A 15,203-nucleotide genomic window follows, 5' to 3' on the forward strand; every position below is an offset into this window, starting at 1 on the left:
TCTAGATAATCAAAGATATTATAAGGGATCGTGGTAAGAAGCTCGGTGTGGTCATGGACAGGAATGGTGAAGTCTTCAGGGAGACGACCCTCTGTCTTCAGATAATTAACCGTGGCAGTGACGATCAACTCAAACGCACGAACAAGTCGAGTGCAGGCTTTCTCTACGAATTTCTCCGAACGAATATAATTCTGCCGCATGACAGCGAACCGGTTAGGCTCGGCCTCCTGATATTCTTTAAGGGTGGCTCGGGAGGCTTCAAGATCGTCCTGAAAGGTCTTCAAGTCACCCTGGAGAGCGATCACCTCCGCCGAGCGGCCAGCCTTCTTGGCGGTGAGCAGGTCAGTCAACTCCTTGACCTTCAACTCGAGTGCTCGAGCCTCGACATTCTTTGCCTCTAGGTCGACAACGGCCCTATTTTTCCTGGTGGTGGCCAAGTTGATCTTTTGGTCATATGTCTTAACCTGGGTCTCGAGCCGATCCACCATAGTCTGCAAGCCAGAAGATTTATGTTACTCGGCCTCCAGCAGTCTCTTGGTCTTGTCAAGGTCCGCCTTCAACTCGGCATAAGAGGGGCCCGGAGGGGGAGCCCCACCATAAACCTTGAGCTTCTTGAACTCATCCTCTAAAAATGCCAGGCGGTTGCTTACCGCAATGCTTTCCACCCAATACTGCAACAAGATCAGAGGGGAAAAAGTCAGTGCCGAACGGAAATGAAAAAGTGGATGTTAGGATGAGAGTTACCCCAGTGGCTTGTTGTATATGGTTGTTGCCGAGCAGCCCCGGGGGCATCAGAGCAATGCGCGCCCAAGCGTCCTCCCAGACCTTCGCTAGGGGTCCCCGGATAGTTATTTGGTGTTCGAGGCTCGCCGGCCGTTCGGCCGCCTGCAGATATTCCTCCGTCGGTAGGTGAAGTATAGCCTTGATAATCTTGTGCCCGCCCGGTGTAGACTGAGCAGACGCTGAAGGGGCAGAGGACTAGCCGACTGGATCGGAACGGATAAGAGATCGCCTGATTTTCCGTTGAGCAGGAGGGAGTGAGCTAAGGGGCTGGACAGCGATGGGGTCAGAAGGCCAATAGCCTTGAGAAGGAGTCTGGTCAGAAGATAGCGCGCTACAAGAAATTTTAGATTTAACCACACCTAATAGACAACAGTTTTTCGAGAAACTGTTGTCTTTTTGCCATTTAACAACGGTTTTATTGAAAACCGTTGTTGTTCACCATAATTTTTTTTAAATGACAATGGTTTTTAAAAAACTGTTGTCTAATGTATGTCAAAGACAACGATTCTTAAAAAACTGTTGTCTAATGTATGTCAAAGATAATGATTTTTAAAAAACTGTTATCTAATGTATGTCAAAGACAACGGTTTTAAAAAACTGTTGTCTTTTAGCGTTGCTTACATGATAATATACAACAGTTTTATTAAACTGTTGTCTATTGAATGTTGTTGAATCCCAAAAAAAATAATAGTTTTTTTTAACTTCACGGAAAAAAACTCACGAACAAAGAGTTTTTTTGTTCGCGTGAGGCTAGGTCACCACTGCCGATTCCCCTTTCCCCTCCTTCCCAACCCGACGCTGATCCTCACCGTCTATTGACGCCGCGATACTTCTTCTCCCCGCATACATAACCATCAGCCAAGAGTTACTCGACGATGCCTATGATAGCAGCTTACGCTTCCCCGAATCAAGTCACCACTGATATCATCCAGCAGGTAATCCTTTTCCTCTTCCTCATAGTCGTTGAAGCGTTGGCTCTACTCCGCCCCTTCCACCACCTCCTCCTCGCCCGAATCCCCTTCCAACGCCCTAAAGTTCGCTGCCCAGTTATTACCCCATCGTGGCTGTCGCCGCGCCACCTTCGTCCGCCCGCCTGCTGCGGTCTCTCCAAAGATCGAAGAGATCGGCACCATCATCTCCAACCTCACACTGGAGGAAGTCCGCAGCCTCGTCGACCACCTCCAGGACCGTCTCGTCGTCTCTGTCGCCGCCTTCGCACCCGCCGCTGTCGCCGTTGCTCCTGGAGCCGCCACTGACGTGGCCTCCGGAGGAGAGGCGGCGGTAGAGGAAAAGACCGAGTTCGACGTGGTCATCGAGGAGGTCCCAAGCAACGCCAAGATCGCCACCATCAAGGTGGTCCGAGCACTGACGAACCTTCCCCTCAAGGAGGCCAAGGACTTGATCGAGGGGCTTCCGAAGAAGTTCAAGGAGGGCGCATCAAAGGAGGAGGCAGAAGAGGCCAAGAAGCAGCTCAAGGAGGTTGGGGCAAAGGTCTCGATCGTATGAGTTCGGAGGAATCAAAGCGAAAGAAGTTTCATGGTTAGATTTTCAAATTTACGCTTTTCCGATCCTCTTTTTTCCTTGTTCAAATTTTCATTTAAATTAGCTTCGGCTATCGATCCGTGAACTATGTCTCGGTGAATTATTGGCCACAAATTCTTATGTTTATCCCTTCAGAATTCGTGTGTTAAAATGGATTCCTCGGGCTACAATTTTCAGAGCTAAAAAGATGGTCAAACATGGTGTATCAACCTAATTGCTCGACTTTCCAATTACTTTGATGATCAGTCTCCATTTTCTGATTTATCTTGGGAGTTCTGCAAAATTATGATTTAAATTTCTCCAATATTCTTACTTTCTTTGTGATTCTCTTATTGTTTTACGTCCTCCTATTTATTGTTTATATTTGTGGAAAATATTGTTCTGTTGTACCATTTGTTATTGTTCTTCCAATGAATGTGCATAGATATATCAAAATGGAGTAAGCACTGTGTTCTCCATTTTACTTTCCTCATTTACTGGGTTTGGTATTTCAATCAGTATGAACTTTTTGCTCATTGAGTATTTAAGATGGAGGGTTAGGAGAACTTTGCGCTCGGTCCAACTTAATCAGAGTCAGCAGTAGAATGAAGCCAGAAACCTTGCTGGAGTTGAAGATGGAGATGACACAAGGCAGCAAGACTTGGAGAACCATATTCAAGATCCTAACCCTTTGCAACATGGACAAAATCATTCATAAAGACTTTGAGGTATAATCTACCAACTTGATGCAAGAGATCAAATTTTGTGCGCCTTATATTGATTGATGTTTTTATTGATGGTTGCAATAGATAGGCTTGAACACTGAGAAGCAATATGATTTCCTACTGCAGCAGTAGTATAAATCTTAATGTTTTCTTCCTACTATAAAATCAAATAAAAACATATTTATGTTGTTTCAGGTAATTACTGCAGCCATTCCTACTATAGTTGGTGAAAACCTTAACGTGTTCATGACTTTAAGAGCCACCATATTGTTTCAAGAGGTTACCATTTATGTTACATAGATAACGCTTTTTGCACTTCTGTTAGATGACTAGATCAACTGGTTTTTATGGTCATGTAACATTTATGCAGTGCAATTAGATTCATGCGTACAATTTAATTTCTAATTTGTAATATATATCTTTATTTGAATAGGTGTCCTCAAGAGTACTGGGAAGAATGCTGACAAGCCAAAAAAAATGGAGAGACTTTAACAAATTAAGGAGCACTAGGAGTTGCAGTCCCTCCTCTTCACCGACATCTAAGTAGAAAATCTCGTGTTATATTGTTCAACCTTTGTTTTAATAGTGTTATCATTTTGTTGGTTGCTTATGAAATTTCTTCAGAATGTTATAGATATTATTTTTGAATGTTAGAAAATTATATATTAAATTTTATTTTGAAATTTAGTATTTTGAATGATTTATAATATTGGAAAATTGTGTATTAATTTTTTTTTATGTTTTATCTAAAAAAGACAACGGTTTTTCACCGTTGTCATAGATAGTTTAAAACTGTTGTTGAAGACTCTTCTATTAAAGGTAGACGTTCAAAGACAACGGTGAACAACTGTTGTCGTTGAATGAAAAGATAACGGTTTTTCACCGTTGTAAAACTGTTGTCTTTGCCTCCAAAGACAACGGTTAAAAACTATTGTCTTTGGGCACCCTTTTTAACAACACGGCATTTAACAACAGTCTGAAAGGGGCTACGACAACGGTGAAAAACCATTGTTGTTAGGCTTTTTTCTTGTAGTGGCGCTTCCACCGTCGCAGGAGCCAACGGAGAGGGAAAGTGCGCCTGCTCGGACACACACACAGCTGAGGTGGTCGGCGGGTTGGTGTGCCCGTTCGGCGGCATTTGCGTCCAGACAACGAAAGTTCATCACCAGAAGACCTAGCCTCCTCGGTCTGAATGGGCGGTTGAGTACCTAATGGGGCGGTCTCTCCCGCCGCCTCGGTAGTGGCGGTCCGAGCGGCAGACGCATCGCCCGTTGTCTGCGCCTCTTAGTTCTCGCCTTCATGAGAGCCGACCGGAGCGATGCCGAGTTTCTCCGCCTCCTTCACTGCAGCTGCCTCTATCTCGACAGCCTTGAGTTTTATCATGTCGAGCGCCATCGACTTCATCATAGTGGCAGCTGCGAGAAAGAAAGAAGAAATCAGTTAGACCCAAAGAAAAAAGGAGAAAGTTATTTCTTACCAGGGCCGCCCGGAAGCCTCGTTCGGGTCGGACTTAAGCCGAACATATACATCATTCCTTCATGGAGCAGCTTATGGATATCCAGCTTCAGCCCGGCCAGCAGGTTGGCTACGTGGAGGTAGGTGGGCTCGGTCCTATCCCGCTTCAAGTCAGGCTGGGAAGGCAGAGCAATCTGCCATTAGGTCCGGAAAGGATCAAGAAGAAGAAGTATTCCTTCCAATGCTTATTGGAGGATGACATGCTATCAAAGAAGACGAGGCCGATCCAAGACTGAAATAAAAAGGTACTTATCTCGGACTGCTTCGGATAATAAAAGTAATGGAAAACTTGAGGCTTTAGAGGAATGTTGTGCACTCGGAAAAGCACAACCACGACGCACAGCAGCCGAAAGGAGTTAGGGACAAGTTGGGCGAGCGGAATGCGAAATTAGTTGCAGATTTTTATCATGAACGGGTGGATGGGAAATTGAAGGCCCGCTACGAATTGGTCTCGGAAAAAGGTGACAGTGTCGGCCGGCGGGTCGTGGGATCGGGTGGACGGCTCGGCTAAAACTATCTCATGGTCAGGGGAAAGATTGAAAGCACTTATCAGGCTGGCAGCGTCACCCGAGTCGAACTGACTCTCCATGTTGTGGTACCAAAGGCCGGGAGAAGGGTCAGAGAAACTGTCCATGGCCGGAAAATGAAATGCACGGTGGTTTAACCAGTGGGATCAATGGGAAAAGACCAATAGGAACAGAAAGAACACACAAGAAGGAAAGCTAAAGCAATAAGGTAGAGGAGAGCGAGGGAGGGGCTTACGAGAAAGTAAAATGTGGAGGAGGAAGTGAGCCGAGGATTCACCGAAATGCTAAAGGAAAGGGTCGTCGGAGCACTAGGCACGAAGGAAGTTGCCAAAGCACGAAAGGCAGCAGCAATGGAGCAGAGGCAGGCCTCGGGGTTTTATAAAGACTGAGCTTGACCAGTCATAGCCGTCCGATCTAGGTCACGGGGATCAAAGCTTGCATCCGGCCATGGAATTCAAATCGCCACATGTCCCATCGTGGCAGACGCCCCCGTCGTACGATGACGGCGGCATGACGGCGGCGGCGCCACGTGGCGCCAGGTTACGAGGCGGCATTTAATGGAGCCCATTACTCGGTATGGCCGCAGGCACGGCTTTAATGACAGTGATTTGCACGAGTTCCGAGGAGACTCCGATGGCAACAGCTCTGACTGTAGGCAGACCCAGACATGGAGCGATAAGGTTAACAGAGTGCCAACGAAAGCTTGGCCGAGTGGCCGACGAAGGCCCGGCCGAGCGGCCAACGAAGGCACGGCCAAGCGGATCACTCAAGCCCACTAGGGCCGCTTCAGCATCACTTCCGATCGGCCGGAAAAGCACTAAACTAATTTGTCCAGTCAGTCGGACTTACAGCCTCCTTCGACTAGACTTGAAGGGGAGGCATGTGATCCGGTGGTAAAGTGGGACCCGGATGGTAGAGCAGCCAATGACACGTGGGAATCAGAGTCAACACGGTCAACATCCAGTGCCCGGCCGAGCAACCGGCGTACCTGCCCGAGCGGCAGTGCGACAGCCCAGCTCAACGCTGGGTTTTCGACGCTCAGAGGTCGAGTGGAATCCCCGCTCAGCCGGATGATAGACATTGCTCGACTTCGCGCGGCAGGGCGGAAGCAGGATGAAGCACTAGGGGCCGAGCAGGCCTCCCACTCGGATCGGTCACTCCAGCAGCAGTATGAGGGCTTGACCGAGCAAACTCCCCGCTCAGCCTCGCAGACGACAAGAAGAGCAAGAGGGAATATCTTCTTCGGGGAAAGTGTCACCTACAAACGGCATGGTTGGCGGCATGGTCAGGCAAAGAATCGTACTATGGAAGTTTCCACTGTCACGTCAGGGGTGTCAAACCTGCTTTTCTGACACACTCATTACATGTATGCTTTAATAAGTGTGCACGTCTTGGTAAGCGTGCACGTGCCTTTAGGGAGCCTTATATAAGGACCCCCAGACTTCGACGGAAGTATGCGTGATTCATCACTGTAGCTACAGTTCTCGTCATTCTACTTCGATTTATTGCTGTCGGAGGCTGACTTGAGTGTCAGAGGGCCGTCACCGGGAACCCTTTCCCCGCTCGGTTTTGTGCTTGCAGGTTCTCGCCAAAGGTCTACGTCACTCACAGGGCTGCGCGGAGTCAACGAGAGCACCACGTCCCCAGTGACCATCGACTCAGCACTCAGATAGGATCAATGTATAAGTCAATGAAGATCTCATTGCAGATCGAGTGTAAGTTTCCTTAGACTTGAGGTATTCAAGTCATCTTGGTCATGTGAACTTATACTTTGACATTTTAGCAAACATATGCTAGGAGGTGTAAGTTTGAGATATTTGGGTATAAGTTGACATGTCCGAAGTTATTTAAATAGTCTATAGAGGATTCACTACTATTTTTATAAGGAGACATATACCCTATAAGATCTTCTCAGGATTATTAATCGTAAGTCTTTAGCCAAAATATTGCACGTCAAGTGGATAATCTTCTTGGACACATATTTGAGTAATTTAAATCCACGGGACAAGGAACTATTACTTAGGCTAGGTGTGACGTAATCAGTTTAGTAAGAAATGACATATAATGATATAAACCATGTATAAACCAAATGTGTATACGATGAATGAAACGAACATACTCATTGATAACTGTAGTTGTTGAAAAGTTCATAATATTTTGGGATCAACTGTGATTTTTTGATTAATTGGGGTCATAATATACTACTAGGTGGTATTCATGATCGATTTATAATTAATGGTTAATTATAAATAGCCAACATAATTGGGAACATATTGGGTCACATGCACTACGAGAATATCTGAAAGACATAAAATAAGTTTAAAAATTGGATTCTCAGATTGAGAGAGATCAAATCTAGTAAACCAGACAAAAGACAAATATAAAAAGTATTTGTCGAGCAAGAAGCGATGGCGGGCCACGCCTGTTATAAGCAAGTTAGATTCATTATGGTTTAATAATAAACCAAATTGATTTGGTTTAGTTATGAACCAAAATTTATTGGTTTTAAACTAAAATATATAGTTCTTGAACCAAACTTATTGCTAATGGATTAAGTTGACATTGGGTATGAGTTTGAACTTGCTTTTCAAACCTGGATGGAGGTGTATAAACCCCTCCATGAGGAGAGAAAAAAAATAGAGATTTCATTGGAAGAAAACCCTAATTGTGATTAGGCTTCTCTCCCTTCTCCCTTCTCCCTTCTCCCTCTACCTCTCTTACCATCGCCCACCCAAGGAGGTCGCCCCCTCGTGCCACCACCTTCAGCCACCGCTGGCCACCCATCAGCTGGCCTTCCAGTCACATGTTGTCGATCAGCTGCTTCACTGCTAGGCAACGTCATCCGATAGATATAATCTAAACAAGGAGTTTTTATTTTCTATGATTATGTCTAACATGTGAATCTTGTATGTGTGTTGTAATGATTTATAAAATTATTACACTTCCGCTTCTTGTTTTCGAAACAAAATTTGAAAAACACGCATAGAAACAACCAACACTTTGCCCTTCTGAGGGTCTCAAGGGTGTATCTCTGTCGAAGGATTCTTGAGACCGCTTGGATCCCACATATTCTTCTACAGGTATCCGAATCAGGGTGTGTGGAAACTTGATCGGCTATAATGGCTTGGATCTCCAATTAGGAGCTTGAAGTCCCTCAGTTGATGATGCGGGTCCTTTCGATAGTGAGGGATTTACTGTTTGTTGTTTCTATATGACTTTTTCACTTTGGGAGCTACCAACAAGTCAAGGTCTTCTTGTGATAAAGTGATGATAGCGGGTCATCCGGTTTCATCCATCTTCACATTTTAGATCAAGCGTATGTTCCCATAAATAATGCTAAATTTGTTCCTGTTTAGGATTGATGAGAGTTGGACTACTATTGAGCTGACTACTAAGTTGACTGGAAGAAGACCTCAAAACAAGGACACCGATAGGATCAAGAAATAGAGAGGGAAAAAGGAGCATTAAAGAATAGTCAAGGGGTGCTCCGGCATAGCCACTCCGATGCTCAAATTAATGGAGTAGATGAAGAAGATGAATACTAGAGGAAATGTAATGTGTGTGCGAAAGCATACTTATGCCTGCGGCAATGTGCTCCTTTTATTATACATATAATCTCTCTTCATTAGTTATACATCATGCCATAATAAATAAAATGTCAAATTGTTGTATACTACTGTATCAACCAATCCCATCACCCATATCTAATATTTGTATAATGATACCATCTCACGTGTTTCTAACAATCCCCACACAATATTTATTATAGTATTAGCCCATAAAACATGGAGCCCATTGGACTTTAGAGGTCTTGCCCGCGGAAAGACATTCAGTAGTGGGGGCTTCAATGACATAGTACAAGATGTAAGGGAACAAAGCCCCTGGTCTCGATCGAGCTAGTTTGATTGTATGTCTGTTCATCTATAAGGAAATGAGGGGAGTCGAGCCCCTAGAGTCGAAAGAATCTGCTCGGAAGGTGACTTTAGGGCTGGCCAATCAAATCACGGAATCAGTGGGAGTATGAACCTTTGGGATTGGGCGATTCATATCGACTTTAGGTCTTCTGAGCTTAGTAGAATGGGGTACCAAGTCGGAGCGAGCTAGGGTGTGTTTGGTTCAAGTTATCATGTATAACCTTGGTTATGGGGAATAAAATATAACCAAATGTTATTTAGTTCAACATAGGTAATGTAACATAAACTTGTTTAAAGGTTTTAATGAATAACTTAATTTAATATTTTACTGTACTGCCCTTAGTTACAAAACCAACTATAATAATAATAATAATAATAATAATAATAATAATAATATTATTATTATTATTATTATTATTATTATTATTAAACTCTACGTTTTTTATGATTTTTTATTTTTTATGTTTTTTTATTTTTTTACGTTTTTTTTTTATTTTTTTACATTTTTTTTACACTTTTTAATTTTCCCCATTTTTTTATGTTTTTAATTTTTAACATTTTTTATGTTTTTTTATTTGTTTACGTTTTTTATATTTTTATATTTTTTATGTTTTTTTATATATTTTTAAATTTTTTATGTTTTTTTATATTTTTCCATATTTTAATTTTTATATTTTTTTACGTTTTTTTATTTTTTTTAAAATTTGTTTTTATGTTTTTTGGCATTTTTAAAATTTTTTTGCTTTTTTATTATTTTTACATTATTATTATTATTTTTCCTATTTTTTTTTAATGTTTTTTTATTTTTTTTCTAATTTTTTTTATTTTTTTATGTTTTAATTTTTTCTTTACATTTTTTTTCCCATATTTTTCTTTTATCTAAGGATATTTTTGATAAAAATAATTCGTTAACTCCGGAATCAAGAAAAATTTTAATTTTTTAAGATTTTCTGATTCCGGATTGTAGGCCCCTTTTGCTAATGTGTCGGCCATAAAACATTACTTGGGAATCATCGATTACCTAAATCAAATATGGTTTTCGTTGATAATCTTAAATGGATAATTAAGGTTATTAAAGATAATCCTTTAAGATTGGGATAATCCGACCAACTACGTGCATATGGACTAATTGAGCAGTGAACTGAGCGAGGAGGAGATAAGCCACTGAAGTTGGAAGAATTTGACCGACAATATCTCTCTAAACTGAAAGGGTACTAATTCATAGGGAATCTAGCCCTTCGAAATTGAGATAATATGATTGATTAATCCTAATCATGTTAATCCGACTAGATTTTTGACTTTCACCTCCAAAAAATAATTGACTCTCAGATCTTACGGGTTCGATATTTTTCGTATCATATAATATGCATCAATTATACTTAGGGGCGTTTGGTTCTTTCCTATGAATAGGAATCGGAATGGGAATCATTGTATTGTGGAATGGGAATGGGTATGAGCATGGATATCACTCTTAAAAACAATGTTTGGTTAGTTGCATATTTTCTATCGGAATAAATCAAAATTTCCTTTTTTACCCTGAAAGAAAAATAAGAGAAAAAATTAGATGTGAGAGAAAGATGAATGTGAGAGAAAAATATGATGAAAGAGAATGATGAGAGAGAAAGTGTGATGAGAAAGAATGAAGAGAGAGAAAGTGTGATGAGAAAGAATGAAGAGAGAGAAAGTGTGATGAGAGAAAATGAGAAAAGAGAGTGTGATAGGAGAGAGCATGATGAGAGAGAAAATATGATGTAAGAGGATGAAGAGAGAGAAAATGTAATGAAAAAATGAGGAGAGAGAGTGTGATGAGAGAGATTGAGAAGAGAGAAAGTATGATGAGAGATAAAGTATGATGAGAGAGAAAGTATGATGAAAAAAAGAGAACATTGAGTGTGATGGGAGAGATTTGGGAGAGAGAAAGTATGATGAGGGAGAAAGTATGATGAGAGAGAAAGTGTGTTGAGGAAAAAAAGGAGTGAGTGTGATAAGAGAGATTGAGGAGAGAGAAAGTATGATGAGAGCGAAAGTGTAGTGAGAAAAAAAGATAAAAGGAAGTGTGATGAGAGAGATTGAGGAGAGAGAAAGTATGATGAGAAAAAAAAAAAAAGGAAGAGAGTGCGATGGAAGAGATTGAGGAGAGAGAAAGTATGACGAGAGAGAAAGAATAATGAGAAAAAAGGAAAGAGAGTGTGATAGGAGAGAGAAAGTGTGTGATAAAATGATGAGAGAGAACAAGGAGAGAGAAGTGATATGAAAATAAATAAATAAATATATTTTGATATTTGATATTAAGGGAGAAAATTTTAGTTTTAGGTCAAGGGTATTTTTGGAATAAGGAAATATTTTGATTGATGAAAATAGGGTAATGACTCATTGAATGGAAGGTACAAGGGAATGAGTTATTATCCAATTTCAAGGATTCATTCCCTTATTTGTATTCATATTCCTATAATCCAAACATTAACAATGACAATCAATGATTTCTATTCTCATTCCCCATTTCTATTCTTCTAAACCAAACGTCCCCTTACTCATGTTTATTATCCTAGTTCCAAAAAACATATATAAAATAAAAGTCTATATATAATTTTGTAATGTTGAGATTACAAGATCCTTAATTCCACGATTAGGGTCACGATTTTGGTTTGTAACTTAAGTCGCAAGGATTGATTTATTTCCCAAAATCCAATTGATCAAAGGGGACAGCGATTCCGTCAATTGAGCCGGGATAAGGATCTGGATTAGGGTTAAGGTTGCGGCTTTGTCGCTTGCATCGACACTCGGAGGAAGGGGCAAGGCACCGGGGAGGCGATCGGATCAATCATGACGGGTAAGGCGAAGCCGAAGAAGCACACAGCGAAGGAGATCGCCTCGAAGATCGACGCCGCGACGACTAACAGGGGCGGCGGCAAGGCGGGGCTGTCAGATCGCTCTGGCCAGGAGAAGGGCGGTCACGCGAAGCTGGAATGCCCTCTCTGCAAGACCACCGCCCCCGACCTCAAGTCCATGCAGATCCACCACGACGCCCGCCATCCCAAGATCCCCTTCGACGAGTCCAAGCTCATCAACCTCCACTCGAGCTATGTTGGTGATACATCTAAGCCCCGTCCTGGTGTCCGCGGCAGCCTCAAGAAGTAGCCTTCCCCCTGTGGCAGTTGTTATCGTCGGTAATCTTACTACTAAGTTTGTTCCGCTATTTGCCCTTCCGCGCTGCTACTAGTTGTCTCGAAACCGCCATCGTTATTGTCTATCTACTTCTTCCATACCCCTGAAATGTTTGCTTTTGGCCACGAATCATCTCTTGACCCTTTATGTACTATGGTCGGCCGCGTGTTATGTGTCCGTGAAGAGAGGTTAGGGAATATGGACGTGTGAATAAGGTGTGACAACAGTCGGATGGTTAACTCTATTAATGCATATGACTACTTTTATATCATATTCGCCTCTTCTAGATCTGCATATCTTCGATTTTTTTTTCTTCTTGGTTACTTGTAGTTTTCCTGTTTTGACATGTTTCGTTAAAAGGGTGATCACTACCGAAAGTTGTAGTTCTCATCTTTCTCCTTTGTGTTGCATCTGAGTTTTATTGATGCTTGATAGGTTTTTTCTTCTTTACCCTCACTTAATTGAAGTATCAGCTAATATTAGTAAATTAAATTGGGTAGTGCAAAGAAAATGCCAGAGCAGCTTTTCGACAAAGCAATGAAATGCTTCAAGAGTTTCAGACAACACATTTTGTCCTGTGAGAGATTAGGATTCTAGGGGTTGTAATTCTAGAGTGAAAAAGATACTCGGAGTGCAATGAATTACTATCCTAGCCTTTCTGCTAATCTATGTGGATTAGCTTGTAATGCCATGATTGATAATGGAAAAGGAAGGAAACATCATGGCGACATATATGATTGAAAATCGTGATTTCCAGATCATGTCTTCCGCCGAGGTTTTTGGAGTACAATGTTTGTGAGACTAATAAAAAATTTGCATCTTTTTTTTGATAAAAAAAATTAGAAATCTACAACTGATTGTCTTGCTTCTCTGTACTACTTACTGACTGAGATTTTGAAACCATTTATAGATGGTGACATTCCTTTTGTTATTCTTCAGGCAATTATTGTATTATTGATTTATTCCTATGCAAAACTAATATTAATTTTCTTATTTATGATTGTCTACAACAACAACCACTAAGTCTTATTTCACAAGGGAGGTTATTTATGATTGTCTAAGTTATTATTTTTGCCTTAACCAACCATGTAGCAGCTTTGATTCGAGCTGTTAAAGGAGAGGAAAAAAGTATGTGTTTGAAGGAGTGAATGCCCATTTACTTAGATTTACGAGTATGCTACATGGGATCTAGAATCTAGATGTCAAACACATTTCATTATCAAATGTGACAACACAAGGTCTAGGGCATCTAAGTGTTCGACATTTCATAGCTTACTAGGATTGTGTCAACATTATTGCAGGTATAACCAAAAGTGTTTGAGTAATAGAGGCCAAAGCTTTGAAATTGAATTACATAAGAAGATATAAATGTGAAGAATTTTAAAGTTCCTCTGGTTTTGTGCTTTCATTGGTTACAGCAAATTGCTACTCCTGTTCACATATCAGGACTGAAATTTGTTAATCATACAGGTATCTAATAGAGTCATTAATTGGCTATTTTAATTATCAATTTAAGTGATGGATAAAAAACCTTCCCATGATTTCTCTTGTTTAGATATTGTTGGCAACCCTTTTTAAGGTCTTTATGTAACCTTGCGTCTGTTTGTGCTGCTCTGATGCTTCGTTCTAGATGCCAAAGAAACTTGGCTGTGCCAATTTATTCGCCATAAGTATGTTATCCCTTAGTGCACAAATAGTAGCTAATGAAATTATGAATTCTTTCAAGTACTCTTACTAGTGCATTTGGAATCTTCGCTTGCTGTGCTGGATTGTTATGAAGTCTTTAGAGGAGTTATTGATGCAAATGCTTTCTGTAGCAACAAGAATTGATGGACAATGTGAGATCTGAAGTGGAGGATTAAGTATAGCCTGTGTTTTTAGTCTATATACTAATGCTGTCAAATGATACCCTTTAGTCGAGGGATTGATTATGATACAAATGGATGCATACCAGAATGTTTTGTAGGAAGACCATCATGAAATTGTATAACTGATAAGTGAAATTGGCATATGACTGTGAAGGAGTGTCCTGAACTTAGATCCTCGTTTGTTCTGGAGAAACAATAAATAGGTTATTTCTTTGTCTGAATTCTTGGTTAATTAGTGATGCCAGAGCTACATTATTTCATTTTGCACCACTTTTTAATTAAGATTTCGTTTAATGTTTCATGAATTTTTTAAAACTATTTAATGCAATACAAAATTATGGCCAACAGAAAAACCTTTTTAAGTCAACTGAAGTTTTTGTAGACATTTATTTGAGAAAATAAATTCCTTGAAAAAAAAACAAGTCATTTTTCTTTTTATAAAGTATTTATTACTCCTCCACAAGGCTCTGCTAATAAACTACTTTATGTCCTTCAATTTTCCCCTTATGTAAGCCAATTGATTTGGAAATGCTGGCCTGAGTAGATAGGGTGGGTGGGTGCCTGGGTGGGGTTGGGTGCGGGGCTATTGAATCAGTTAGTATGGTCATGATGGTCGACCGATGTAAAAATGTGAAAATTAAAAAGCGTTAAGAATAAATTTAAAATAATTTTTAGCCCCTACAGTTATTTTACCCAAATAGTTCTATTTTTTTAAAAGATACATTAAGACCGTTTTTAGAACTGATTAATTTTAGTAATTTTAGAGGTGGTCAATTTGGTCTCATGAAAGTTTATTATTGATCGGTAAGATAGATTTGGAAGCATAGATGGGTTCTGACAGATGATTTAGTATCACGAGTGATTCGAATATTTGGACATATGAGGTGCTATAAGTGAGTTTCAGATTTTTGTTGCATGAAAGTCCATCCTATCTTTAACTATCGCGTTGTGCCTTGGGGATAAGGTAATAGTTTTTTTTCAGGCATCTAGATTTTCAAACAAATTAAATTAATGTCTAATTTCATAAAAGTTTTTGATCGGCTATCAAGGTAAATTAACAAAGCGATAAGGGATTTGACACTTGCAGCTAGATTTTTTTGAAAATTAATCATGCAGGGCAAATGCCCTAGTTGGGAATTGACGGGATGCTTTTGTTTGTGTCGTTTATGCCTTGCCCTTTGCGTT

At 40.6% G+C, this 15,203-nt stretch overlaps 2 protein-coding genes across 2 annotated transcripts; both read left to right on the plus strand.

Annotated features, from left to right (window-relative positions):
- Positions 1 to 1,658: 1,658 nt before the first annotated feature.
- Positions 1,659 to 2,450, plus strand: LOC122026487 (50S ribosomal protein L12, chloroplastic-like). Its single transcript, XM_042585228.1, has 2 exons — positions 1,659 to 1,694; positions 1,744 to 2,450. Exons 1-2 carry the CDS (start codon positions 1,659 to 1,661, stop codon positions 2,287 to 2,289), a joined length of 582 nt encoding a protein of 193 aa, XP_042441162.1. The 3' UTR covers positions 2,290 to 2,450.
- Positions 2,451 to 11,668: 9,218 nt separating this feature from the next.
- LOC122027611 (protein METHYLENE BLUE SENSITIVITY 1-like) lies at positions 11,669 to 12,421 on the plus strand. The gene has a single exon (XM_042586604.1). The coding sequence runs from the start codon at positions 11,809 to 11,811 to the stop codon at positions 12,121 to 12,123; it is 315 nt and encodes a 104-aa protein (XP_042442538.1). The 5' UTR covers positions 11,669 to 11,808; the 3' UTR covers positions 12,124 to 12,421.
- The last annotated feature ends 2,782 nt before the right edge of the window (positions 12,422 to 15,203 follow it).

The sequence above is a fragment of the Zingiber officinale genome, chromosome 10A (assembly GCF_018446385.1).
Source record: "Zingiber officinale cultivar Zhangliang chromosome 10A, Zo_v1.1, whole genome shotgun sequence".
In the NCBI taxonomy this organism is placed as follows: Eukaryota; Viridiplantae; Streptophyta; class Magnoliopsida; order Zingiberales; family Zingiberaceae; genus Zingiber; species Zingiber officinale.

Bases quoted from the DNA above. Each gene is read 5' to 3' on its own strand.
- LOC122026487 (XM_042585228.1), top strand. From the start codon at position 1,659: ATGCCTATGATAGCAGCTTACGCTTCCCCGAATCAA. The intron at 1,695-1,743 runs GTCACCACTGAT...TCTTCCTCATAG, and splicing joins CTTACGCTTCCCCGAATCAA to TCGTTGAAGCGTTGGCTCTA.
- LOC122027611 (XM_042586604.1), top strand. From the start codon at position 11,809: ATGACGGGTAAGGCGAAGCCGAAGAAGCACACAGCGAAGGAGATCGCC.